The 26,918-nt window shown below is 38.7% G+C and overlaps 1 protein-coding gene and 1 long non-coding RNA gene across 5 annotated transcripts; one reads left to right on the forward strand and one right to left on the reverse strand.

Annotated features, from left to right (window-relative positions):
* The first annotated feature begins 1 nt into the window (after position 1).
* Positions 2 to 16,916, forward strand: LOC107977289. 2 transcript variants are annotated; one of them, XR_004772225.1, is made up of 4 exons: positions 2 to 113; positions 15,515 to 15,632; positions 15,871 to 15,965; positions 16,546 to 16,916. It is a non-coding gene; the product is annotated as an uncharacterized LOC107977289 (long non-coding RNA). The 2 variants fall into 2 exon arrangements; XR_003480233.2 differs by having other exon boundaries at positions 4 to 113; positions 15,874 to 15,965.
* On the reverse strand, positions 7,680 to 26,918 carry Gnrhr (gonadotropin releasing hormone receptor). 3 transcript variants are annotated; one of them, XM_027390983.1, is made up of 3 exons: positions 26,394 to 26,915; positions 16,536 to 16,793; positions 7,680 to 7,697 (listed from the first exon to the last, which is right to left on the reverse strand). In XM_027390983.1, exons 1-3 carry the CDS (start codon positions 26,913 to 26,915, stop codon positions 7,680 to 7,682), a joined length of 798 nt encoding a protein of 265 aa, XP_027246784.1. The 3 variants fall into 3 exon arrangements, with proteins under 3 accessions (XP_027246784.1, XP_027246787.1, XP_027246785.1); XM_027390986.2 differs by lacking the exon at positions 7,680 to 7,697 and adding an exon at positions 14,249 to 14,493 and having other exon boundaries at positions 16,574 to 16,793; positions 26,394 to 26,918; XM_027390984.1 differs by lacking the exon at positions 7,680 to 7,697 and adding an exon at positions 14,466 to 14,493 and having other exon boundaries at positions 16,574 to 16,665.

Below are 26,918 nucleotides of genomic sequence, written 5' to 3' on the forward strand. Positions count from 1 at the left end.
TCTACGTCACCCGAGGCGGAGCTAGGAAGAGCGCCCTGGACTGCGTTTCCTGTCAGCCCCTGGGACACCTGACTTCCGGTTGAGGTGGGGCAGCTGGGCGAGCTTCCTTGCAGGTGAGGGGCGTGGCTAAGTGAAGGAGACTGAGCGCTGAGGGGCGAACACGGAACAGAACCACTGAAATGATACGTCACCTCCGGCTGCGGGAGCTAAACGCGCCAGGGGCTGGGGAGCCGCCGGGGTGACGGAGTTTGCTTTGTAAATCCTTGGGTGTCAGCGTGCCTAAAGGACATCATTTTCCCCAAACCCAAGACAGCCTGGCTGGGATTCCACTTAAAGACTCCATTTAAATAGTCTTGGGCATCCAGTACACGTGAGACACAGATTTCTGTAGTCACTTTCCAGAGCTGCAAAATTTCCGCTTTCATTTTATAGGAGGAAAAAAAAAGAGCTCCAGTTAATGATTTGGTCGGAGACATACAGCCGATAACCCAGATTACCAGTGCTAGTGTCTAAGGATTCTCCTGTAATTCTGTTTTCATTGACTCTTATCTTACCATTTTTAGAAAACAATTGTGTGGACACAATATAGTTAAGAATCTTTCTAAATAGCTGTGTATTTGAAGAAACATCAGCCCAATTGAAAATTTTGGCATTTACTTTGACTATCGATATAATACAATGTTCTGTAAAGTAAAATATTTTTAGCTCAAAATTGTCTTAATATTTTGAAATGAGAGTCCTGCAAGCCTGTTATCCTATGTGTCCATCCATGCTGTTTCCAAAGTTGAGCATCTCAAGAAGCTTGGAAGCCTAAGTTGACTATGTGTAGGATGGGAATTTTTTCAATCCAGTTGTGGACCTTTTTTTTTTTCTTTACTTTAACATTTAAATATACTTGAGCTGTGGCTTATTCTTTCAAAGTTCTGCTCTAGCACTAAATATATCCTGTCTTTTTATTATAAAGGGTTTTTTTTGGGGGGGGCAGTGGGTTAGTGTACGGCCCAGACATGACAAGATCAATAGAGGCCTGAGTTTCAGATTACCCTAAGGCAATACCTGGTTCCAGAAAAGACCACAGACTGAGGCTATGCAGGCAAAACTCAGGAACAGACCATCCAAGGGGAAAGTACCTAAGGCTACAAAGGAAATTCCTAACATTCCAACCTTTGTACATAGGATCACCTGATGTCCCTTAGCCCAGCACACACACCCATCCCCTTTCACCCCAGACAAATGTCAGCCAATCAGGGGTTCTGAACTTTAGAAATCCCTCATCCCAACCTTTGCTATGAAAAAACAAAACAAAACAAAAAACACTCCAACTGAGCTTCAGTCTCTTTCATCATGGCAATGTGTTGGACACATGAAGATTCTTCCTTTTAAAATATTTATTGCCTCCTGGTATTTACATACTATTCACTTCTTCAAAACATATTAGGCTTTTCATAGAGGGAAAAAAGAAAAAAAATCAGCATTTAAAGGACATTCAGCAAAAGGGAAACTGTTCTAATTTAAGAAAAGTGGCATATGAGGGGAAAGACGCCATGTGGCAGAGTTCAAAAATCATAAAATGGGGAAAGGGAAGAGGGTAGACCGGCCTCCAGAGATGGGAGCAGCAGGAGAGGGGAAAGAGGGGGAGAGAGGGAGGGATAAGGAGAAGGGGGGACAGTCAGAAAGGGGGGAAAAGAGAGAAGGATGGGAGGTAGGCACGACCCTTTTAAAAGGGAACACAGTAATGTGGGATATTACCAATACCGAGTCAGGTAAAAATACAAGGGAATTTAATAGGGAAAAGCCTGAATGTGCGCAGTTGGTGCTCTTAGTGTCTACAGCTGAGGGCATATCCTGTCAGAACTCCTAGGACAGGCCAGTTCAGATGCCTTAATACCAACAGAGACTTTTTCATTGTGTACTTTGAAGAGGGAAGGTTTCCACATGACCTAAGAATTGAGTGTCCCCAGCCAACAATAAAGAGCATGTTGGCATACAGCTATAAGGAATTAAATTTATCAGCAACCTATACATGCTTGAAAATGACTGGCTGGAGAACAGAATGTAATCAATGTCTTGATTTCAGTCTTGTAAGTCTGTAAGCAGTCTGTTACGTTGTACCTCAAATTTTGACCTGCAGGATAAGTTAACAGAATTGTGTTCTTTTATGCTTGTGGTGGTTTGGATAAAAATGGCCCCCATAGACCCATAGGAAGTGACACTATTAAGTGGAGTGGCTTTCTTGGAGTAGATTTAGCCTTATTGGAGGAAGTGGGTAGCCTTTGAGATCGTAGGTGCTCAAGCCAAGTCTAGCGCAGCATTCTCTTCCTGCTGCCTGTGGATCAAGATATAGAGTTCTTAACTCCTTCTCCAGAACCACATCTGCCTGAATGCCTCCATACTTCTTGTCATGATGATAATGGATTAAACTTCTGAACTGTAAGCCAATCCCAATTAAATGTTTTCTTTTATAAGAGTTGCCATGGTCACAGTGTCTCTTCACAGCAATAAAACCCTTAAGTAAGACAATGCTATTATGCTTATGGAAATTTGTTGTGTAGTAACAAAAAATATATTGTATTATGTCTAAAACCCTCCCATGGTTCTTTAATATATTTGGCATTAGATTATTATCTTCTATCAATATAGAATATGACTGTGAATCATTGTCAGCTTTTCTGCCTCTGACTTGATCAACCTAAAAGGAATACGAGTTTATTATAACTCCTAGCTTCTGAGGTCCTAGCTTTAGGACCATGCAACATATATATCATGACCAGAGCATATGGCAAAGTGTGATGGACACATCATGAGTGCTAGAAAACAAATGAAGGATATGTTCAAGGCTTCAGTATTCCCTTTACAAGCATATTTCCAAGTGATCTAACTTCTTAAAAGTTCTACTATTCACCCCCACCCCAATAGCACCATGGATTTTAGAGAAAGCATTTAACACACTGGTCTTAAAGCGTATTTATGTTCCAAACCACAGTAGCATGTATCTTACATTTGATGAAATGCAGCATACTTACAAACACATGATAAAATGGTGATTCAAATCTCAATGTCTTTTTTTATCATATTTTTATTTGAATTAGAAACAAGATTGATTTACATGACAATCCCAGTTCCCTTCTCCCTCCCGTCTTCCCCTGCCACCACCATCCCCCACCCCCACCCCCCACCCACCTCCCCCCCCCCCACCCCCCACCCCCCACCCCCCACCCCCCGCCAACTAAAACCCTACCTATCACATACCCTTTCTTCTATTCTTCACTTGACTCAAACTTTCTGCTCCCTCGTGACCTCTGCATCCTTCCTCTTCTCTCCTTCTCATTTTGGTAGCTCCCTCCCACTCTTCCCATGCTCTCAATTTGCTCAGGGGATCTTGACCTTTTCCCCTTCTCCAGGGGACAATGTTTGTCTCTTTTAGGGTCCTCCTTGTTTACTAGTTTCTCTGGCAGTGTGGATTGTAGGCTGGTAATCCTTTACTCTAAGTCTAAAAACCACATATGAGTGAGTACATATCATGTTTGTCTTTTTGTGATTGGGTTACCCTCGCTCAGAATGGTTTCTTCTAGTTCCATGCATTTTCCTGCAAATTTCAAGATTCCATTGTTTTTTTAAATTGTTTTTCCATGTTTATACATTGGGAAAAAATTATCACCAGCCATCTTGACAGTGAGGTTTTATGCCATTAGAAATCAGAATAGTACATTTAGATATTAAAGGCAGAATTTACAAGCCAATTATTTTGTACCCAGTAAAATCAACTCTCATGTTCAAATGATAATCACTGTTATCAACATGTGATTATCAGCAACTGATAAACTATCTTCTTCATGAGTCCTTCATAAATTAATGTTAGGGAATATCCTGACCACCAAAGTAACTAAATCTTTATTTGGGAATGGCCTTAAGTTCTGGGGAGCAAATCATAATCCATTGTTTGTGTTAGCTTTTGTCTTACTCCTACTTCATTCTTGATTATTAATTCTCTCAGGTTCTATCTTGCCATTTCTGAGTTTGAAGCACCTCTTTCAGGATTGTTTTCATTGTCTGTGTTGATGTTATGTTCTTCATTCCTTTTTTTCCTTTTGAACTTGATACTCTATTGCTCACTTGTCTGACAGGTCCTTATTGCTGAACTGAACAGGGTAGGAATCTGAGTTCAGTAAGTACAAATCCATTCTGAGGACCTGAGTTGCAAGAGGCAGTCCTAACAGCCGATTTCAGGGAGGAATGAACTTCCCAGAGGAACCATAGATTACCTTTCCAAACAAAGGATTAGAGCAGATTTGCTGTGGGACTTTAGGAGACATTAAAATGAAGTAGCATTCTCATAGGCTAAAACAAAACAAAACAAACAAACAAAAAACAAAACCCTGCTCTAGTTAAAGGGTCTACATTGCTTTCTTGGAAACTAAAAAATACAGATGTGAAATAAGTTCACAAATTTCTTGATTATGGTTTTGCAACTTGTTGGAGGTGGAAGCTATTTATTTCTCTTTGACAAAGTGATTTGGATCTTCTAACAATGAATGATAGATTTATCTTAATGTGGACAATTCAAACAGTAAAGTGTTTGATAATCTATATGATTTTAGATTAAAGGGTTTTGTCAGTGAAGTCCATAGCTACTCAAGACAGAGGATTCTGTGATACATTCAAGTATGTTCTTAAGAAAAATAAGATTTACTAACTTTATGCCAGACTTTATCACTATCTGTTACTGCTGTTATGGAAAGTGGATATTTATTTCCATAGTCCAAGGTGATCTTTATTTCCCATGGATTTAAGGGAAACTTTTTTTTTTTTAACTTAAAACTCTATCTGTTCCTGTTGTGCAGTATTACCAAATGTGGTTCGATGCTTGCAATGTCCCTCACTCATTTGTTATCCACACTGGTGTGCACTATCTGTTTCCTTCATTTCTTCTGTGCTATGTGTCTGTGTACATGTATGTATATGTGAATGCATGGCTGGTCCCTAATGTTGCAGCATAATATTTTTACTTGCCAACATTTGTTTTTGAAGAATTTCAGATTTACAGAAAATTTGCAAAGTAATATAGAGAATTTATCTAAAATCTTCAAATAACTTGCCCAAAAGATACCATTATGTAGACTGCCATTTTTCAAAACTTAAAAATTGATATTTATGCAATACTATCAAAACCATATACTTTACTAGGATACCAGTCTGTTCTGGTGATTTCCTCCCCCTGCCCCTTTCAGAATCCGTTCTAGGATATGAGGATGCATTTAGGATTACCTGATCCTAGTAAATTTTGTAGGTGAGTATTGTGATGTGTATCTTCCTGAAACATGTAAGCATATGTGAGTTCTATAAATAAAACTGTTTACATTGGAAATTATGTGTAGCCAACAGCATTCATATTATTTTATAATTATAGAACACATTCATACTTCTGCAATATTAAATAATAGCACAGTAAAGATGCTCAATATACAATTTTGTTGATTTACAGAGGATGATTCAAAGAGATTAAATGGCACAAATAAATTCATATGATTTTACTCCTACAACTAGGGCTAGAACCTAGAGTTCTTCCTAGACTTCTGTTCTTCTGGTATATTATATCTACATCTTAGAGACTTGACCACAAATTTCAACTAAAATTAGTTACTGAAGTCAAGTCCGCACATTAGCACATAGCTTCCTGAACTTTGTCCAAGGCAGTTGTCCTAAAATTTGAATGGGTTGGAAGCTAATTATTTTAAAATCCCAGAGGAGATTCCTTTGCAAAGGGAACAAGTTTATTAAAATCTTAATAGTTATTCACTTATGGGCTGTGGGCTGTTGGAATACACATGCTGCAGACAGTGTTTATGTCATCTAGATTCAGATGTTGAAACCGAGTCTCTGCAGTGATGGAATTTGAAGATTGCAGTTATCAGAGCTGAAAACTTAGACATCCCTGTCATCCTTCAGGTCCTATAAGGGCATAGCAAGAGATGCTCTTCTCAGAACCACAGAGGACCTTGCCCTAGATATCGAATTTGTGAGACCTTTGTAGCTTTGGGAGAGTGTGAATAATGAACTTCTGGTTCTTTGTAAGTAGAGCATAGTGGTTTATGTAGAAGCCTGCAATGTAAAGATCAGACTTCTAAAAATATTTTAAAAATATTGCTTATAGAATAAGAGAAGAGAAATCATCATAATCTTGCAAATGAAATACAATTTTCAAGCACATTCTGAAGAAAACAGTTGCTTTTATTTTATGTATGTATTTTGTCTGTATGTGTACTACATGTGTTACTGGTGTACCAAATACCTTGAAGCTATAATTATAGATGTTTGTGGGCCACTTTGTGGATGCTGGAAACTAAACCTAGGTCTTCTGGAAAAGTAATAAATGCTCTCAATCACTGAGCCATCTCTCCAGTCCCTCCAGAACATTTAAATTTCTTAATTTCGTAGGCAACAGTGACTGTGAAGAAAAACGTAGCAAAATTATGCTCCTATATTTAACTATTAACCAATAAGAACAGAAAACAGATGAAAAGCCTAAAAATTCCTAAATGGGGCTTCAAATTCTCATGCTATTCTATGTAGTATTCTGTAAATTCATCTGGATCTGTTCTGATGAGGGGAACTGGAGACATTTAAGTGCCCTTGGAGCTCTAGTAGAGAGATTCAGATTTTAGCCACAGTCACTATTCACCCACCAGTAGACTCACTTGTAGATTAAGCTTGTACAAAAAGTGTGGTTGTCATTGGGAGAAATGGAGGCTTCCTTGCTAAAGGTAGTTGTAGCTCAAAGAGCTAAGCTGGTGAAAAACAAAATCAATGACCACCATAGTTACTCCAAACTAGAAGAGTGAATTTTACAGACAGCATGAAAATGAGCTTAGAAAGGAAGATATAATTATAGGTGGGACCTCAAGAGAAAGATCAAAGGAGAGCTCCGGTGTCTCAGGATTAGGTCCCAGAAAATGGGCACCTTCAAGCTCCTAGACTTGGGGCTTTTATAGTACCTAGGGCAGAAACTGGGGAGAGGTGATGAGGAGGGGGAGTCAGTCAATCAGTACCATGACGTTTCCAGGCACTTCTCAGCTTTGGTCATATGTCATATGTCTTTTCCATGCAGTGGTGCTCACTTAAGTTGTACAAAATGAGAAGAAAGATAATAGGAAATGAGATTAGGAACAATCGACTCAAACAGAAGAGAATCAAGTACATTTCTGGCAAAAAATAAGAATTGAGGTCCCTGTCCTGAAACTGCCTGACCAGTCTCTACTTGTTGTCACCAATGCGGATTCATCCCATGCCTTTTCCTCCATTTGACTGAAACAGTCTGCAGGTCATCTTTCTTATCTTCAGCTTCTTTTCTACTTGGCTTGTCAGCCTGATCCTTCAGCCCAGAGGCCATCTTTACCTCCATGTCAAAGTACACTTGATAGACCCTAGTCGTGTTTCTTCTTAGGCATGAGGCTAAGAGTTTGCATGCCTAGTAGTGTTCCCTGGTTATATATGTGGGGCTGTAGGATAGGATCATATTTTGTGTTGTCTAACCTACTTCCTCTATTTCATAGTTTGCGTATCACTTGTGTATAAGTAGGACTTACTACTGAATTCTTGTCTTTGCTGACTTCTAACAGTCTTTGGTCTCTATCCTGATATGTGTGTGTGTAGTTCTGTTCCTTTGGCTCTGACCTGTGGCTTCATTCTCTGAATTCTGTCTTGAATCTTGCCTGAATAATGACACCTCTTTCCAATTTTGTTTTCTTCTTGAGAAATTTCCTGTTTTGCTTGTGCTGATTTAATGCATCTGCTGTAAGACCATATATTATAACTGGGCAATATACAGGGTATTTTATATATTCTAGGGAGAGAGTAATTAGTATTGACCAAGAGTGGTATAAACTACACATTAAAGGTGTACACACACACACACACACACATAATTTTAAAAGCATCTAAACAGCTAACTGGTGATTTAAATTGAAGACAACTAAAAACTAGAGATGGCAAAGGAGGGAATGAAGATACTTCTCTTTTTGTTCCCTCCAGTTTGTTTGCTTGCTGGCTTGTGTGTCTATTTATCATTTCCCCCAAACTTTTGAATCCACTATGATATCTTCATACTCTTATTAAGTATGTGTCAACTAAAGTTTCCAGAAAATAAGATCCATTTTGTGTTAAAGATTCTAGAAGGCTGATTAACTGGTTAGAATTTAAGTGTATATATAGAGTTAAGTGTTGAGGTATATCTTGGCCTAGCTTTATCCCTCTTACTAGCTGTTCCTTGTTTACCTCCGTGTTTCACCATACATCCTTTTAACTATCAGATGAAACATTTTGGAATGCACTAATGGACTCCTGGATTCAACCAAGACAAAGAGCAAGAGACAGATAGCATCTGAGGCTTATAGCAGAGATGTCCTTGCTTTGCTGTAACCCAAGTCCTTGCAATTCCCGCCAGTATACTTTTTTTATTTTATTTTAGAGGCACTCATATTTACATATCCTTCCCCCCATTCCCTCACCCTCCCATCCTCCCATGCTCCCCACCAATCCCCTAACACACCCCCACCTCCTCCCCAGGGATAGTGAGACCCTCCACAGGGGACTGTCAAAGTCCATCATATCATTTGGGGGAGGGCCTAGGCCCTCCTTGCTGTATCTGGGCTGCAATAGTATCCATCCATAGGGAATGGGCTCCCAAAGTCCATTTGTGCTCTAGGGATAAAGACTGGCTCCACTGTTACAGGTTCCATCAACTGACTTGGCCTCCTAGCTGGCACCCACATTCATAGGGCTTGGTTAGGTCCAATGCTGGTTCCCCAGCTTTATGACTAGGGTCTCTGTGCTCTCACTAGGTCAGGTCAGCTGTTTTCTGCGGGTTTCTCCAGCATGCCTTGGCTCTTTTGCTCCTCTCTCCTTCCTCTCTGCAACTGGATTCCGGGAGTATGGCTCACTGCTCAGCTGTGGGTGCCTCCTTCTGCTTTGATCAGCTACTGGATGAAGGCAGAACCCCACCAGTATACTTTTAAATACTTTCATTTGTGACATTTTTGTACTACAACTATAAAAATTTCACTCAAACTGTTACCACATGGTAACTTAAATACATATTGTCAGGGCATGATCATTCATATTTGGCTCCAGATCTCTTATTCTCTTTGAGGGGAGAGCTATGCTGTTGTTCTTGTTTTGACAAATGCATAATTCAAAATACTCCCCTTCTTTGCTCTGACAGCATCTTCTAGAACATCAGAGTGAGGCTTTTGAAAGACAGTGACCTTAAAGTGAGGGAAGCACTGGTCTGTAAACTAAAATCACCAACAGGAGTGTAGCTATCCTATGTGCGAAAAGCATTATTTTTATGCCATAGGCAGAGTCATAGAGTTATCTTCAGGAAGGTCACTTCTCACCATCTAGTTTACTTTGTCAGCCCAGAACCCCTGATTGGATGGGATAAGTTGGGAGTTGGGTACCAAGTAGCCTCAGACATGGTTCTGAAAGGATCCTTATGATGGGGTTATTCCTGGGCCCTCACAAGAAAGAAGTTATTCTCTGTCTGCTTTGTTAAGATGCAATGCGAGATGACCACTGAAAACCAGCAACGGAGCCTTCAAAAGAACCCAGCCATGCTGGAACCCTGCTTTCTTTATTTCTTGGTCTCCAGGTTTTTCGAAATCAATGTCTTTTGTTTAAGCCATGGAGTCTATGCCAAAAGGTTATTGTAGCCTTTGCTAAGACACCAGCTGTACTTTTGTTGTTGTTATTTATATTTTTTTTATTTTTACATCCCAATCAAAGTTTACCCTCTCTTCCCCCTTCCCAGTTCCTCCCCCATTTCCCCTGCCAGTTGTGCTTTCATGTAGTTGTGCAGTGATTTGAGATCGTCTACTGACCTTCTTGCCATATGGCCTCTTTCAACTTAGATCCTCTTGCTTTTTCACTCAGCCAATTTCAGTTCTACTGGAATTCTAGAGCATTCATTAAGAGATAACCCAGTACGTCTTTACATTTCTTTTCAGAGAGAATGGATGATCATCAATGGAATACTAGTGAACATTACAATAAGTCAAATTATTAGTTTTACTAGCCAGGTAATATTAATGACCTAAACAAGAATATTAGTAAGACCAGGATTAAGTTATCAGGTGTTAAGGTTTAAAGGAATATTATCGGGTGCAGACAACTCTTGAAGTTTTCTACAACAGGAGAGTAGAGAAATGGAGGGTAGCAGATAAAGCTGAGATATTGCTAAACATTGCTATTTTAGTCACCTTTGCCATGTTAATATGTAGCCCTAGCTAGCCTACAACTTGCTATGCAGGCCAGACTGCCCTTGAACTAACAAAGTTCTACCTGCCTCTCCCTTCTGAATGCCAGGTGGTTTATGCCACCAAGCCTGGCTAAAGATTTCATTAAAATTTTAATTTTGTGTGTGTTTTGGAGGCTATGTGCACATGAATGCAGTACCCTTAGGGCAGAAGATTGCATGAGATCTTCTGGAGGTAGAGTTTCAGTAGGTTCTGGGCCCCTGATGTTGGTGATGGGAACTGAGTAAGAACAGTAAGCACTCTTAACTGGTGGGTCATTTCTCAGCCTTTCTTAAAGCTATGTGTGTTATGCAATTAGCATGTACAAGTGCAGCATTTAGTCTTTAAGCCGTGTTCTTTATCCTGTGCTATTTAAACTTGTAATATTTACAGTTTCAATTTTGTTTTAAAAACATAATCAGTGATACCCCCAGCCCCCTCGCCCAGAGATTTTGGCTTAAGGGTTGTCATGATACAGTTTGATACAGGATAAAATGCTGTTGTCATGGAAAAGGGCTTCCCAATGAGAAATTGCCTTTTGGCCCTTGAAATGGTGACAAATAACTTCTAGACAGAATAAAAGAAGTCCAGTGTGAGCAAAGAATCTAATGCAAAACTCTGGTGACCAAGTTTTCTATGGCTACTTTTGGATGTGTCCTGACATGAGGTGGGACTATGCTCCTTCTGATTGGAGATGTCTTCACACCCCTCTCTTTCTTATTGTCCTTCCTTCCTTCCTTGCTTCCTTCTTTCTTTACTTTCTTGGTTTTTTTTCTTTTTGACACAAGATCTCACACTGTAGCCCAGGCTGGTCTCAATTTGTGGTTAGTCGCTCTGCATTTGCTTTCCCAGTGCTGCCTCCCTTCCTTCTGCTTTGATATTTCCATTCCTTACAGCAGAGTACATCTTAGTACAAATTCTAAAAGTATCTTTTATGGAGAAAATGCAGTTTCTTTGTGATAACCATGCAGGTTCTGAAATGGACTCATGAAAGGAATCTCTAACTCAGTTCTAGTCCTTGGGACATACTGTTTAGGATTCTTATGACTCCATTCTGCAAGGTATTGTTCTCTCTGAGTCTGAAAATGAATTGCTGCAACATTTGCTCAATTATTATTTAGTCTGCTTAACTTCTTCAAGAAACTGAATTACTTAAAGAAATACATGTTTTTAACTAATTCAGTAGGCTAAATGAAAGATAAGAAATAAGAGAGTTTAATTATCTGACATATTGGATTTACTCTGCATAACATTTCCTTTCTATGAATAATTTTCATCTTCTATAATAGTACAATACATGAATGGAATATCAGATTTGAAATACTCTGTTGAGTGATATAACTTTCATTTAAAGGGCATGTTTAAATTGACACTGTAAACTTTAGTTTAAATCCATATCTGTATGGATTTAAACCATACACAATATTGACATAGAACTTTTACTTCTTGTGAATTTTCCCAAATATACTGAATCTTAAGATTAAATGTTTAAAAGAATGACTAAACATACTGAAGTGATGCAGTTTCAATATCAACACTTGTATGCATGTATATGAACACACAGATAAGGGATATATTTTATTATAGTAATTTCCATACATATAATCAAGCTGGGATTATTATACTTTTTTGTACCTTTTTGGCAGTCTGGATTAGTTAGCAAATTCTTTCTTTGTATAATCATGACAAATGCCTAAAATAATATAAACATAACTAGAACAAAAATACATTGACATATAATTCTATTCATTGGCTACATAAGTTAAGGGCCTCTGTATCCAGACAGTCCTATAGCAAATATATCTTTAAATGCCCAAGGCAATACCTGACTAGAACAGTTTCTTGAATACATAAGAAACCAGTTGAGCAATGTGCATTTTAAACAGAGATAAGAAAAAGCCCTTAAGTTTACCACATATATATATATATATATGTATATATATATATATTTAAATCCAGAAGTAAGATTTATTATAATTTTAGGAATGAGTATGTTATGAAGATGCTTGGTATGCATTGGTGTTATTGTGACATAGCTATGTCCTGTGTCATCTATACAGTCTTGGTATGAGTACACATGTAAACTTAGAGAATTTCTTACAATGCATGGAAAACTTAGCGTTCCACTCAGTTGAATATGGAACTCTATCAGTGACTTCTGCCAGTTTTTTTTTTTAAATAGAAAGTATGATTAACACAGACGATAAAAAGAGAGAATATTGGAAAGTAATGTGGAATCTGAAAAAATACCCAACACTACAGTAAAACACAAAGTAGAAAATAATAAAGGGAAGGGAAGAAGGAATTTGCCATTGGTCAGTAGTTTGCATTCTATTACCACACATGGCCTAGCATATTTGCAGATTACCCTCATATTTTGTATAGCATTACATAGTTCACATGAATATCTGTTAGATAATTATTGAATTTGAGTTCTCATACTTTACCACCAAGTGAATGCTGTACTCCTTTTATTTTCACCTCCTCCCATTTGTCATGAAACAGATGAGCCTGACCTGAGTTGAGTGAAGCCTGTGGTAGTGTGAAGACATATTTTGGGAACTGCAATTGTTTTAGCAGTAGGTGTTGGTTTCATACTCGCAGCTTTATTCCCCCCCCCAATATTCTCTGCTGTTGCCCGTCATCTTTGTAGGGGGAAGTTGTACGGTTTCTCATCTTGAATTCCATCAAACATCCTCTTTTGTTTGTGTACATGTCAAACCTCCTCTTTTTGTTTGTGTATTTCCTTAATGTTTTTCATTGACTTTCCTCATTTCTTTGTGGGAAATGACTTAGTAGGATAAGGAGATAGGCAAAAAATTCCACCATATTATTAAAATGGATTGTATATTATGCTTACAAGGTAATTAGTATGTGCTTTTTCTTAATTGTATTAAATCAGTATTCATGGCAGTCAGTTTACATAAACCCCATATATTATACAGTCTTTGTAATATTCTAATAGCCTATGAAAAAAAATCTATCCCCTTTAATGCTTCTGCTGTGCAGTGGTATGTCCCAATCTGCAACATGTAATGGGATTAGTTTGTATCATATCAATAATCCTGCCAGGTGATGGAATTGGCTGCTGAATAAGAATCAAAATCCCTTTTTTTTGTTTGTTTGTTTGTTTTTTTTTTGAGACAGGGTTTCTCTGTGGCTTTGGAGGCTGTCCTGGAACTAGCTCTTGTAGACCAGGCTGGTCTCAAACTCACAGAGATCCACCTGCCTCTGCCTCTGCCTCCCAAGTGCTGGGATTAAAGGCGTGCACCACCAACCCCGGGTGAATCAAAATCCTTTTAAAGCCAAAGGGAAAATGGGAGTTGAAAATTGACCTGTGGACATACTTCTGCTGTCTCTGTGCTCCTGGTGTTGTGATAGCATCAATCTATTGTTGCTGCTGACCTGTGGATGTGATTCTGCTGTCTCTGTGCTCCAGGTGTTATGATAGCATCAGTCTGTTGCTGCTGCTGACATATGGACGTGATTCTGTCTCCATGTCATAGGTACTATGATAGTGTCGGTCTGTTATCGATGCTGAGCCCCTTGAGGAAAAAAAAAGCTCCCCAAACCATGCTGATGTTATAAACACATTGCGGTTTCCTAGTCTTACCTTTTGGTATCTTTTAACTTTAGGACATGGTTATTTTAAGTATTTATACTTTATTATTTAAGGAGGAAGTGAAAAGAAGTCCAAATCATATGTAATAAAATATACATATTTTATTACAGATAAGGCAGAGGTTAGTTTAGAAACTCATGATTAAGGACAAATTTCAATATTATTTGAGGTCTTTTCCTTTCATGTGAGGCTCTGACAAAAAGACTGTCTACAAGAACAAAGTTGATAACCTTAGCTTAAACACTGCCTTGCTTGTATATAGGTGTATTGCAAGCGTATTCTCAACTAGTGAAATTAGTTACCTTACTTCTATATTTGTTCTTCTGTAGTCTCTCAATTACAAAGAGAAATATCCATATATAAGTGGGTCGAAGCATGGGTTTAAAAATGCAAAGAGAAAGAAAAAGTGATTAACAGGCTCTGACACCCTGTTTAACATTTCAGGATCAAACCAGTACCAAATTCCTAGGACATAATAGGGAGTCCAGCAGACAATGAACGAGGTGGCAAATGCGACTGTCATCTTTAGGGTTCTCAGCCGTGCTCTTGGGATATTATTCTTGGACTGATTCAGCTGTAGTTCTAGTAAATAAAGAAAAAGAGTAAGTGTTTAAAGTCAGCTTTCTCACAAAAGCAAAAGGATGTAAATGGAAGAAAGATTCATGAATCTTAACTATTGATTATAAGAAAAACAATTCCAATAATGATAATTTACTTTAAAAGATTCCTGCCCTACCCCAACCATGTGTAGTAGTACTCGTTCGTACTACTACCAAGGGAGCAAAGGCAGAAGGCTAACCTGGGCTATGTAATAAAACTGTCTCAGCAAAGAAACAAAATATGCTTTTAGAGCAAGTTTTCTTCTAGGAAAGAATGAAGAGTAGAGCAGTCTTAAAATTAAACTAAGTAGGATTTGAAAAATGGAGGTATTCACACAATAAAACATGAAATTGATTGTTTGCTATATGCTAGATATCAGATATTTGGTGGAGTAGCCAGTAGGAGCATGTTTTCATGCTTATCCTGAATTTTTTTTTATTTATTATATATACAACATTCTGCTTCCATGTATATCTGCACACCAGAAGAGGGCAGCAGATCTCATAAAGGATGGTTGTGAGCCACCATGTGGTTGCTGGGAATTGAACTCAGGACCTTTGGAAGAGCAGTCGGTGCTCTTAACCTCTGAGTCATCTCTCCAGCCCCGTTTATCCTGAATTTTAATGGAGTAATTGTCCTTTCTTCCTTTAAAAATGTTTTTATTTGTATATGTTAATTACATATAATAGTGCCTTCATTCTGAGATATATATCTGTATATGTACATAAATGTCTATATCCAAATTCCATATAAAACTGTATATATATGTATATGTATCTATGTAACTCTATGTATCTATATGTGATTCTATCATTATCTATCTATCTATCTATCTATCTACTATCTATCTATCTACTATCTATCTAATGTTATTTGAATCATATTCATCCCCTTCTCCATAGCTCTCCTGTCCCCTTCCTACTCCTGTCTCTTCTTCCCAGATGGTCCCATTTCTACGTTCATGCCTTCCCCCGTTTTGAATGACCTAATGAATTTCGTTAAGTTTGCTTATAGGAGTAATGGCACCTTAACAAGTAACTACACCACTGAAGAAAATGTCTTTCCTGTTCCTGATCTACTATTGTGCACAAATCTTCTACTGTGCACAAATCTTCAAGAAGGTATGGAGACTTCTGAGCCACCCCTTATCCTTTCTTGTTTTATTTTATTCCATGGTGGAAAATGATAACATGAGATACCATTAGCAGATCTCATCTATAAATTGAGTATATTGTAAAACTATTATTCCAAGGGGCAATTGTAAATTATCAAATAACCTAAAATTTGTGAACTGCTTGCCATAGTATCTAATATACTACCACTCTGCCTAACTGTCGCTCTTTAAATATTGTTTTCCAGTAGAGCTGGCCCTGGTAGTGTGAGTGTGAGTAGACTGGATCTGGGGACCTGAGAGCAGGAGAACTGGCCCTGTTGCTTGTTGCAGGCTGCATTGGGTAAGCTAGCTCTTGCCTTGGTAGTGGCAGGTAGAGACAATGAGGGACAGCTGGCAGGTTGACCAACCCAGATACCACCCAGACCCAGAATCCAGGGCTATGAATTGGTGCACTCCAACATCCATGTCATTTGTTAACTGTTGGAACATGGAGCTGGATGAACCTACAGATACAAAACAGCAGGATCTCCATGACACAGGACAAAAACAGGATATTCAAGAGGAGCCCCAGTGAGAACCCATTATAGGTGGTATAGCCAGAGGCCTCCGGCCAATGAACACTTGCAAGTAACAATGAATGGCCTAAAGGGTAAACTGTGTGACCACACTATAATTTCTAGTACAAGATTCTTCCCTCCCTCCCCCTTTTTTCTCCCTCCCTCCCTCCCTCCTCTCTCTGTTTTGTTTTGTTTTGTTTGGTTTGGTTTGGTTTGGTTTTTCTTTTAAATCTGGTTTGTTTTTAGAGGAGGTTGCAATAGCCGAGAGTGGATGCAAGGAGACTAGGAGATAAGTGGTATAAGAATGCATGATGTAAAATTCACAACAAATCAATTAAAGTTAAAAATATTACCTGTCTACAGTTATTACTCAAATCTAAGGAATACGTACTGCGAGGATCTTGATGAAGGACCCTTGTGAGGGTGAAGATGATTTTGCCATTGCAGATTAGCATGATGAGAAGAGGGAAAATGAAGAGGCAGCTGAAGGTGAAAAAGTTGTAAAAGGCTTGGTGCCACCACTGCGGAAAACTGCAGTGTGTGACACATTGAGAGAAAACTTCCGCTTGCCCAGAGCCATCTTCTAGGTAGATCATCCTGAAGATATATAACTGTGAAAAAGCAACAAAAAATTTGTGTCTTTTTCCAAAAGCATTCCTTCCTTCCTTTATGCCGATAGTCTTCCTACCTAAAGCAATTTCTAAATCCCTAGGCATTACACTTTGACAATTGTATGAAACTTGTAAGTGAGGTTTGCTTAAACTACGCTCGTGTTAGCTTGGATGACCTGTAGGATTTTGTAATTGGTGGAATTATTTCAGCCTTGAAGAACAATGATCACCTAAAGACTTAAACTTCACTTGCACTTTCAGTTCCCCAGAGCAGCCTTGTTGAAAGTGATTTTGTTCATTCTATATCCACAGTGTTTAAAACTGTGCCATAAGCATACATATTAAATTTGTTTTAGACATTGAAAGGTGTAGTAATATGGTATACTTTTTAAAATGGTCAAAACACATAAATGGTTTAGAGGCTTCTCCCCCTGTTCTAAGTGGAAGATAGGCATGAGCAGAGATGTTGGAAAAGGGGGCTGGTGGAAGATAAGCCCCATTCTTGTTTCTCATAGAGTTTTTTTTTTTTTTTTTCTTCGAGACAGGGTTTCTGGAACTAGCTCTTGTAGACCAGGCTGGTCTCGAACTCACAGAGATCCACCTGCCTCTGCCTCCCGAGTGCTGGGATTAAAGGCGTGCGCCACCTGTGCTGGCTGCCTGAAGAGTTCTTATAAAACATAGGCACCACATTTCCGCATAAAGCTTCAGTTTTAAATACATAAAGTTTTGGGGGCTGGAGAGATGGCTCAGAGGTTAAGAGCACCGACTGCTCTTCCAGAGGTCCTGAGTTCAATTCCCAGCAACCACATGGTGGCTCACAACCATCCTTTATGAGATCTGGTGCCCTCTTCTGGTGTGCAGATATTCACGGAAGCAGAATGTTGTATACATAATAAATAAATAAAATCTTTTAAAAAAAAGTTTTGACTGGTCGACAGTTGTGAGTTCAATAATGATTGTCACTTTGAGCAGTCTCAGAAAGAAGTTAGCGCTGAGGCAACCAAGAAAACCAAAATTTTATCTTGGTGGCTGTATCTCTTGGAGTAAGAAAGCTCTTTGTACTTAAACACTCTGAGGTTGCAGATAGGTTTCTCCCATTGTGTGAAGAACCAAGGCAACTGGGAAGCTTCCCACACGTGTCCACTAAACAAGCACCCGCCTCCTTAAAAGACCCAGCTTCCTTCATTATGCCATCCCTTTGTCACCCCTACACCCTGCATGTGTCTGTGCATTTGTATATTTATATTTATTTTCAGCCCTGCCTATGAGGAGAGCCTAGAAATGGCTTGGCTTCTAAATTTCTTACTTTACCAAAAGGATACAGCGCTCATTGGAGTAGATGGCCCAAAGCCTGCGGCAGACAAAATACAATATGTTGTTCAGTTGACTGTGCCAGAGTCTGGGACTGTTCAGAGAAGAACTGAATATGAAAGAAAGACTAAAAATTATTTGGATAAATCTGAGAAAGTTTAATAGTTAAAATAAAGAAGAAGCCAGGTGCACACCTTTAATCCCAGCACTCGGGAGGCAGAGGCAGGCGGATCTCTGTGAGTTCTAGACCAGCCTGGTCTACAAGAGCTAGTTCCAGGACAGCCTCCAAAGCCACAGAGAAACCCTGTCTCAAAAAACCAAAATAAATAAAAAAATAAATAAATAAATAAATAAATAGATAGATAGATAGATAGATAAATAAATAAGAAATTAAAAGTAATGATAAAAGCAGGGTGTGGTGGTGGCACATTCCTTTTGTCCTAGCATTTGGGAGTTAGAAGCAGGCAGACCTCTGTAAGTCCCAGGCCAGCCAAAGCTTTGTAACAAGACCCTGTTTTAAAGAAACAAACTAACAAAATAACAAGCAAAAAGCAGTGGCAAACTATCAATTAAAGCAAGAATTCATGGATCTATATGAATATAAATTATACAACCACAAAATGGGTATAATTGAAAACTTTTCCTTAATATAGAATGTTAACTGATAAAGGGAAAATAAAGTGGAGTTTTTTTGTTCTGTTTTTGCTCATTGTTATACTACTGACTGGCTTCAGCAAAAATCAGCAATAGATGGAATAACAATCGGTGAAAGTTTGAGAATAGGACATTAAAAATATCAAAATATCTACCTGCTAGACACTTATTCATTATAAAGAGAAAGATTATAAAAGGAGAAATATCTATGTAATTAATATTATAGATTATGGGACCAGTTGACATCATTTGTTTCTCTAGACAACTCGTTGAAATGAAACCAGCATTACATCTTCAGTATGTTTACTTAAGATACAGCTTTGAGAAAATCTAAGATAAACCTAAACTGAGGAACAATGTACAAATGGCCTGTACTCTTCAAAATATCACTTTTATGAATCATGAAGGAAGTCTGGAATAGTTCCAGCAAACATGACTTAGGTGACAGCACAGGAACCACCACATCGCCTTGGGTTTTCTTTTGTTAAAAGGGTATAAATTGGAGAACTGGAAGGAATTGAGGAAGAAGAAAACGTGATCAAAATATATTGCTTTTTTTTTTTTACTTAATTTCTTTTAGAGGGCAGGAAATAACTAGGATGACAAATGCAATTTCAGTAGGGCATGTAGAGGAAGTGATAGCATCCCGTTAGTGCTAACTCCTATGGGGTGTGTGAGATCTCTTTAAATACCCAGTGAAGTCAAGACTGGTAAAGAAATGCTGTATCTCCAACTTTTAAAGAACTCAAAAAACCCTTTAGGAGTGACAATAACTGTGGTAGCTTGAACGAGAATGCCCCTGGTAGGCTCATATATTTGCATGCCTACTCTTCAGTTGCATGGTTTGGAAGGGTTAGGAGATGTAGCTGTAGCTTCAGGGCTCTAATGCCCTCTTGTGGTCTACATGGGCATGCCACATACAAAGACGCTTGAAAAACAAATCAGTGAGTAAATTCTAGGTAGACTTTCTATTTTTCCTGACTCATGAAGCACATTTCTTTTTTTTTTAAAATAAATTTTATTTAAATTAAAACCAATCTTATTTTACATACCAATCCCAGTTACCTCTCCCTCCCATCCTTCCACTACCCCCCCATCTCCCCAGCCCACCCCCATCCACTCCTCTGAGAGGATGAGGCCTCCCATGGGGCATCATCAAAGTCTGTCACATCATTTGGGGCAGGACCTAGGTCCTCCCCTGTGTATTTAGGCTAAGAGACTATCCCTCTATAGGGAATGGGCTCCCAAATCCCATTCATGCCCTAGGGATACATCCTGGTTCCACTGCCAGAGGCCCCATAGACTGCCCTGGCCTCCCAACTGACACCCAAGTTCAGGGGGCCTGGATCAGTCCTATGCTGGTTTCCCAGCTGTCAGACTAGGGTCTGTGAGCTCCCACTTGCTCAGGTCAGTCGTTTCTGTGGGTTTCCCCATCATGGTCTTGACACTTTTGCTCATCACTTCTTCCTCTCTACAACTGGATTCCAGGAGTCTGGCCCAGTGCTTAGCTGTGGATCTCTGCTTCTGCTTCCACCAGCTGCTGGGTGAAGGATCTATGATGGAAGCACACCCGAGTGTGTCCTGGAGAAACTTCATTTTCCTGGATTTCTTTACTTTGGGAGGTTTTGAATGTCATCATTTTAAAAGAATTCTGAAATATTACTTTCTTTGTAGATTGGAGGGAAAAAACTTGTATCTTATATTTGTAATTACAGTATTGGTTTTTCAATTTGCAATCTTTTATCAAGTAGAAAATAAAGTTTAGCTTGCCCCTAGGAAGTCTCCAAAATACACTATAACAAGAATGGATATATTATAACAGAGGGAGACATTTTTGGTTTACAGAGAAACCAAGCACTAGGGAAATGTATGGAGATCTACAAAGATGACACCAGCTAACTATCTCAGCAGTGGAGGAGAGGCTACCTTAAATGCCCTCCCCTGATTATGAGATTGATGACTGACTTATATGCCTTCATACAGCAGCTGGTGGAAGTAGAAGCAGACACCCATAACTAATCACTGATCTGAACTGGAATCCAGATGCAGAGAAGGACTAGTGAAGAGCACAGAGGTCCAGACCAGGCTGGTGAAACACACAGAAACAGCTGACCTGAATATCCAGGAACTCTTGCTCCTCAGTCTGATAGCATGGAATACCAGCATGGGACTGATCCAAACCCTAGGAACATGGGTTTCTGTGAGGAAACCTCAGAAACCTATGGGACTTCCTGTAGAAGCCCAGTATTTATCCCTAGCATAGGTGTGGACTTTGGGAGCCCATTTCATATAGAGGAATACTCCCTGAGCCAAGACACACGGGGGTGGGCCTAGACCCTATTCCAAAGGATACGAAAGACTCTGATGACACCCTATGGAAGGCCTCACCATCCAGGGGGAACAGAAAAGATATGTGACAGATAAGGTTTTAGTTGGCGGGGGCGGGGGGGGAGGTAGGGGATGATGGGTGGGAGAAGGGAACCAGGATTGTCATGTAAAACAATCCTGTTTCTAATTCAAATAAAAAAAGTTGGGAAAAAAAAAAAAAAAGAAAAGGAAGTTTAAATTAATCCACTAGAGGGCGACAAAGGATTATATCATTAGTCTCAAATCCAAGAAACCCAAGCAAGTCTGCTAATTTTATTCTAAGGTTCAAGTCAACTTTTTCCCACATTACAGACTGAGTCTTTCTTATCCCATACTTTTCAGCTTGAATTTATTTAAACTGTGGGGTTCTTTTGTGTGTGTGGTGTTTGAGACAAGGTTTCTCTGTGTAGCTTTGGAACCTGTCGTGGAACTTGCTCTGTAGATCAGGTTGGCTTTGAACTCACAGAAATCTAACTGTCTCTGCCTCCTGAGTTCTGGGATCAAGGGTGTGTGCCACTACTTCCAGGCCTAAACTGTAGTTTTAAAGTAGATCAAACACACACACACACACACACACACACACACACACACACACACACACACACTCTCTCTCTCTCTCTCTCTGTCTTGTTCTTAACAGTGTTTATTTTGCCATAATTAAGAATATTGTTTCCCTTCTTTAAAAACAATTGAAGATACTTATTCCTTATTAGCATATGATACTTTGCCCACAGACAGGAATTTAGTAAGAGGATACTGTGGAGTCAATGTTACAATCTTAATACATGATAAACTGATTGGTTTAAAACCAGAAGTTCAAGAAAGCACATGGGGATTCAGAATATTACCCATGAATTAATTTGCTTTAGCCGTGGTTCAATTTATTTTTATTTTCTTCACTGTGCTCTTCTGGGGGATTAATATAGGGATCCGCTTTGCTTTCAGTGGTTCTTTTGTCCTTGGATTCTTTCTTCAATTTCTGTTTTCTTTTTCCTCCTTTATCCATGACTCTTGCCCTTATCAGTGTTTGTGTCACTTTGCCATAATCAAGAACATTCTGTTTACCTTCTTTGGAAGCAACTGAAGGTACTTATTTATTCTTAGAATATGATCTTTTATCCACACTTTACCAAGGCAACTGTAGTAAATACTAAATTTTCTTAAATGTAATTAGCTTCAGTTTCTCCAGCTAAAGTAGAGATCATAACAGAATCTCTACTTTAGTGATGCCATGACAACGGAGTTGCTACATGCAAAGTCCCTGGAATAGTGCCTGCAAAGCTAACACTGGATAAATCTCAGTCATCACTATTATAAAAAATTGAAGCACACAACTTTTCTTTGTATCCATAAATATTTAGTTATACTTCAAGAAACACATACTGTATGTTTTCCCTCTGGATATATATTTGTTACTTTAAGCTTTCTTTCCTATGGGATAGATTTGTCTGATATGGTAAGGTATAGTAGCTAAAACCTCTGGCCATAGTGGTCCATAAGCACTTGTGGGCCCCATTCACATATCCCTGACCCTTAACATATCAGCTACTGTGTTAGTCTTCAGTGTGTGCTTACGGCCCATGCATTGGACAGTAAACGGGAGAATAATGAATCCAAAGCCCTGTGCTACAAAGGGAACCACAGATTTCTAGTGTTTAGGTTGGTTTTAGACAGGCTGTAAGGCCAAGCTGGCCTAGAACACACAGTATTATCAAGGATGACCTTCAACACATCATCCTTTGTCTCCACCTCAAGTTCAGAGACTATACGTATCCTACCCTGTACAGGTTTGGGTTTCTGTAAGCAGAGAAACTGGAGTACAGCATAGGGCTCAGGACAACATGCAGGTTGTCTACTCACAAGGAGGCCCATGGACATATGCTGAGGCCTCCAGAGGGTCTTCACAGCCACACTTAACACCTGAGACTTCTAGTTCCGAGTGCTAAATCTCAGAGTATCAAGGACTGGTTTAATCCTGAGGCTTAGCTGCTTATTTTGGGTTTTTAAAGATCAGTAAAGTTTTGATGTTCTCTTGGGAAAAAAAATAAAGGGCCAGAAAGTCTGTTGTGAGAGTTTGTCTCCTAACTGCATCCATGGCACCCCAACAATAGAGCTGTGTAAAAAGACATGAAAAATGATGACATCAATAGACACACTAACCCAGAAGGGGGGAAATCTCATATGTCCCACTCCTAGACAAAGAACTCAGGCAATTAACAACAATTGTGAGAGGGAGAATTAATTTTTACAAGGAATGAGCTCTCTGTGTAGTACCCAGTACTAAGAAAGTGCTCATTCCTGAAATCATATATTTGTATGTAACATAAAACATACTAAGAAAGTTGTATTTGTATTTGTATCCTTATGTATCTATTTCTAGATCATATGAGCAAACATCCCCATGCACATGCAATGTAATATAATTTCTATACTTATCTCATAACTCTGTCTAGTATTAATTAGGTTACTAGATATAGATATGTAAATAGCCCCATGAACAAAATAGAGTAGTGTAATTTAGACCTTGCCTATAGAATTAACTGTATTATATTGACATTTTCACTCATTAGACATTCCCTGGGCATCTCATATAATATTCATGGGCTTAATTTCTTTCTGCACAAAATAAGAATAATATACATAATTTATATTGTTATAGGGAACATTCATGAAATTATTGCATACAAAGCCATTTAGCATAATTCTGACACGGATTTTTGTCTTCAACTATTATTTCCCATCTGATTATTATTGCTGTTACTGAGTCTAGCATGCTATTACTGTGCTTTAAGCACCATTTGGAGTATTGCTCATGGAAGGTTGAGGATTTATTGAATTTAAGCTGTTTGTCAAGTTCAGAAGTGCATTTTACTCAGTAAATTAGCTCATGTGTCCAGGCAAGTCTCTACATATCTTCAGACCATGCTCCTTTACTCCAAAAACTAAGGAGTGGCCCATGTTTCTTGCCTACAGGCTTGTGTTAACTATACAATTTAAAAGCTGTTTTGGTAATACTCCACATGAACAAGATAAACCAGGAACATAAACTCTTCCTGCAAATACTTTGCAACTCTGCACTCCTGTGGTCTTAAATGACTCTCATTAAGGAATGTGATTTTCAATTATGTTCAGCCACACCTAAATTAGGAAATGACTGGTCATAAATAAAAGCTCCTCCCAAGACTTGACTGCTGGGATATCCTCGTCCCTGTCTCCCTCCTAGATTTTTCCTTCTTATTTCCTCTTCTAACTTATTTTTGGAAATGATAACTTTAAGATTTCTGTTATCATGTTCTGACACAGTTTTCAGTGAGTAGCGTGGCTTTGTGTGCCTTAAGAAAGTTTACTGATTAGTAAGAATACAAGCTAAAATTTTGAAAAATTTGAATAATTTCTTTTCTATATAACTATTTTCTTTAGCTCTTTCTTAAAGAAAAAAACAATTTCCTTTTCATATTTCAGTTTTTTCTTGCTAACTTCAAACAGACATGACTATTAATCTAATCTTTAAAAATAAAGAATGACAGTAGTTAGTTTTATATATAGTACAACTTACATTTAGCATGGCTTATGAATTTATATATATATTTTTGTTTTGGGCCATCTAGCTATGGTAGCCTTGAATTTTCCATCCTACCATCTCATCTCCTAAGTGCTAGTATTAAAAGAATGCACTAGTGTACCAGGTTTTTAATTACCCCTTTAAACTTAAAGTTAAGTGGCATTCTTGAAGTCACATAGCTGAAAGGGCATGGCTAGCAGGTACAAAGCTCTGAGTTTGATCTCCATCATTACACAGACTACATGTGGTTTTATAGACCTGTAATCCCTACACACAGAAAATAGAGGCAGGAGGACCAGAAGTTCAAGGTTATCTTCTGCTACATAGCTAATTTGAGGTCACCCAGGGTTACATAAGACCTTCTGTCAAACAAATAAAAAGATAAAGCATGTGAGAGTTTTCTGGACATGTTAGCAGAGTGTTTGATTCCTCTGATATCATCTTAACCTCAGTCTCATCATGTCATTGCTCGATGATTCAAAAGAAAAAAAATTTTCAAGACAGGTTTTCTCTGTAGCTTTGGAGCCTGTCCTGGGGTCAAAACTATTTTTGTCTTGTTCTACTCTGTTTGAACCTACATATATTTTGTTAAAGTATTTTCATTTTAAAAAGCTACTTCAGATTGAAATTATAATTACTTTATGTCCCCCATCAAATTTTCATAAGATATGATGTATCATAATATCACATTATACTGTATGGATATGCACAATTATAATTTTACAACTAAAATTTTAAATGCTACATTTTTTTATATAGAGCACGTAAAGGCTACCAGCCTTTCTCACAGATTTAAGGCTTTTTGAGTATATCAATACCTTATATAATTAAAGATATTTTTTCTCTTTCATTTACAGATCAAATATTTTATTGTTATATCTTTAAAAATTAATTATATTACCTTCATTAGTGCTGGGGACTGGACATAAGACTTTCAGACAAGGGCTATTCCCCTGGCTACATACCAGTCTTTTTCTGAGTTAGAGTTTCCATATAACTTTGGCTGGCCTTGAACTTGTGATCCCCTTGTCCCAGCATCCTAAGGGTGTGGTAAAAAGTACTCATCCCCATGCCTAGCATTATTTTTAATCGATGACATAAAACTATACACACTCTAAGTTTTAAAATGTATTCTATTAAGTATCCTATTAGGTACTATAAATATTTTCCATCTATGTAAGTCTCATGTTTAAACAGTCTCTTGGTTAACCACTGAATCCATTTCTACCAGAGCAAAAGGAAAGACAGAAGATGCTGAGCACAAAGGGAGAACACCTACAATCCCTTTAGCTTGGGAGGCTGAGGCAGGGGGATTTAAGTTTGAGAACAGCTTTGGCAACATATTTCAAGTCAACTGAAGAGAAAGAATGGGAAAGTAGGAGGGGCTGCGCATATGTTCAGTTGTGAGAAGAGGTTTTAGGGGACATTTACTATGTAGTACAGATCACAATAGATAATTTAATACATCATTCATCTAACCATCATGAAAGCATGTGAAATAGGCATTTATCCCATTTTATGAATCAATCAACAGAGCCTCAGAGAGCTTAAGAAATTTTCCTGAGAAGACAAAATAGTCAGGGTTAAAGTCTACTACTCTGACTTTCAAGAGACCCAGTTCTTAAAGGCCACACGGTAGGCGCTGCCTTGATTCAAGGTTAGATACAAAATAACCATATCCACCAAATTCAGGAGTAATGGTTTACCTGTGGTCCTGCAAAGACAATACTGAGAATCCAGGCGAGGCCGATCATGGACTGTTCTAGTTTGCTGTTGCTTTGTACAGCAAGGGGCCGAGTGATGGCCAGGGAGCGGTCCAGGCTAATCACTACCATCATGAAGGCTGGGGCATACATAGAGAAGAGCTTCAGATAGCTGAGAACTTTGCAGAGGAACTCCCCAGCGTACCATTGTACTGTAATATTCCACATGCCGTCCAGTGGCATGACAATCAGAGTCTCCAGCAGGTTGGCTAAAGTCAAATGCTTTAAGAGCACCTTCATTCTTGAGAGCTTTCTCCCTTTCTCCTTCTTCTGAGTCCACTTCTGCAGCTTCGACAAGAAAGAGGCATTGAAGGCAGTCGAGAGGAGGAAAAGGAAGAAAGTCACTGCCACGCGGATTTTTCCAGATAAGGTTAGAGTGGGAAGCTTGCCCTGTATCAAAGGGATGCTGTTGTTGATGGCTGAGCAGGGATTTTGGTTCTGCTCAAGAGAGGCATTGTTAGCCATATT

Source organism: Cricetulus griseus, assembly GCF_003668045.3.
Source record: "Cricetulus griseus strain 17A/GY chromosome 1 unlocalized genomic scaffold, alternate assembly CriGri-PICRH-1.0 chr1_1, whole genome shotgun sequence".
Lineage (NCBI taxonomy): Eukaryota > Metazoa > Chordata > Mammalia > Rodentia > Cricetidae > Cricetulus > Cricetulus griseus.

What these genes read in the sequence shown, in the direction of transcription:
- Gnrhr (XM_027390986.2), bottom strand. Translation starts at nt 26,915, where the DNA reads ATGGCTAACAATGCCTCTCTTGAGCAGAACCAAAATCCCTGCTCAGCC. An exon ending in TTGTCTTTGCAGGACCACAG is followed by an intron (nt 16,794 to 26,393) that starts GTAAACCATTAC and finishes GCTTTTTCACAG; the next exon opens with TTATATATCTTCAGGATGAT. An exon ending in CCTTCATCAAGATCCTCGCA is followed by an intron (nt 14,494 to 16,573) that starts GTACGTATTCCT and finishes TTTATTTACTAG; the next exon opens with AACTACAGCTGAATCAGTCC.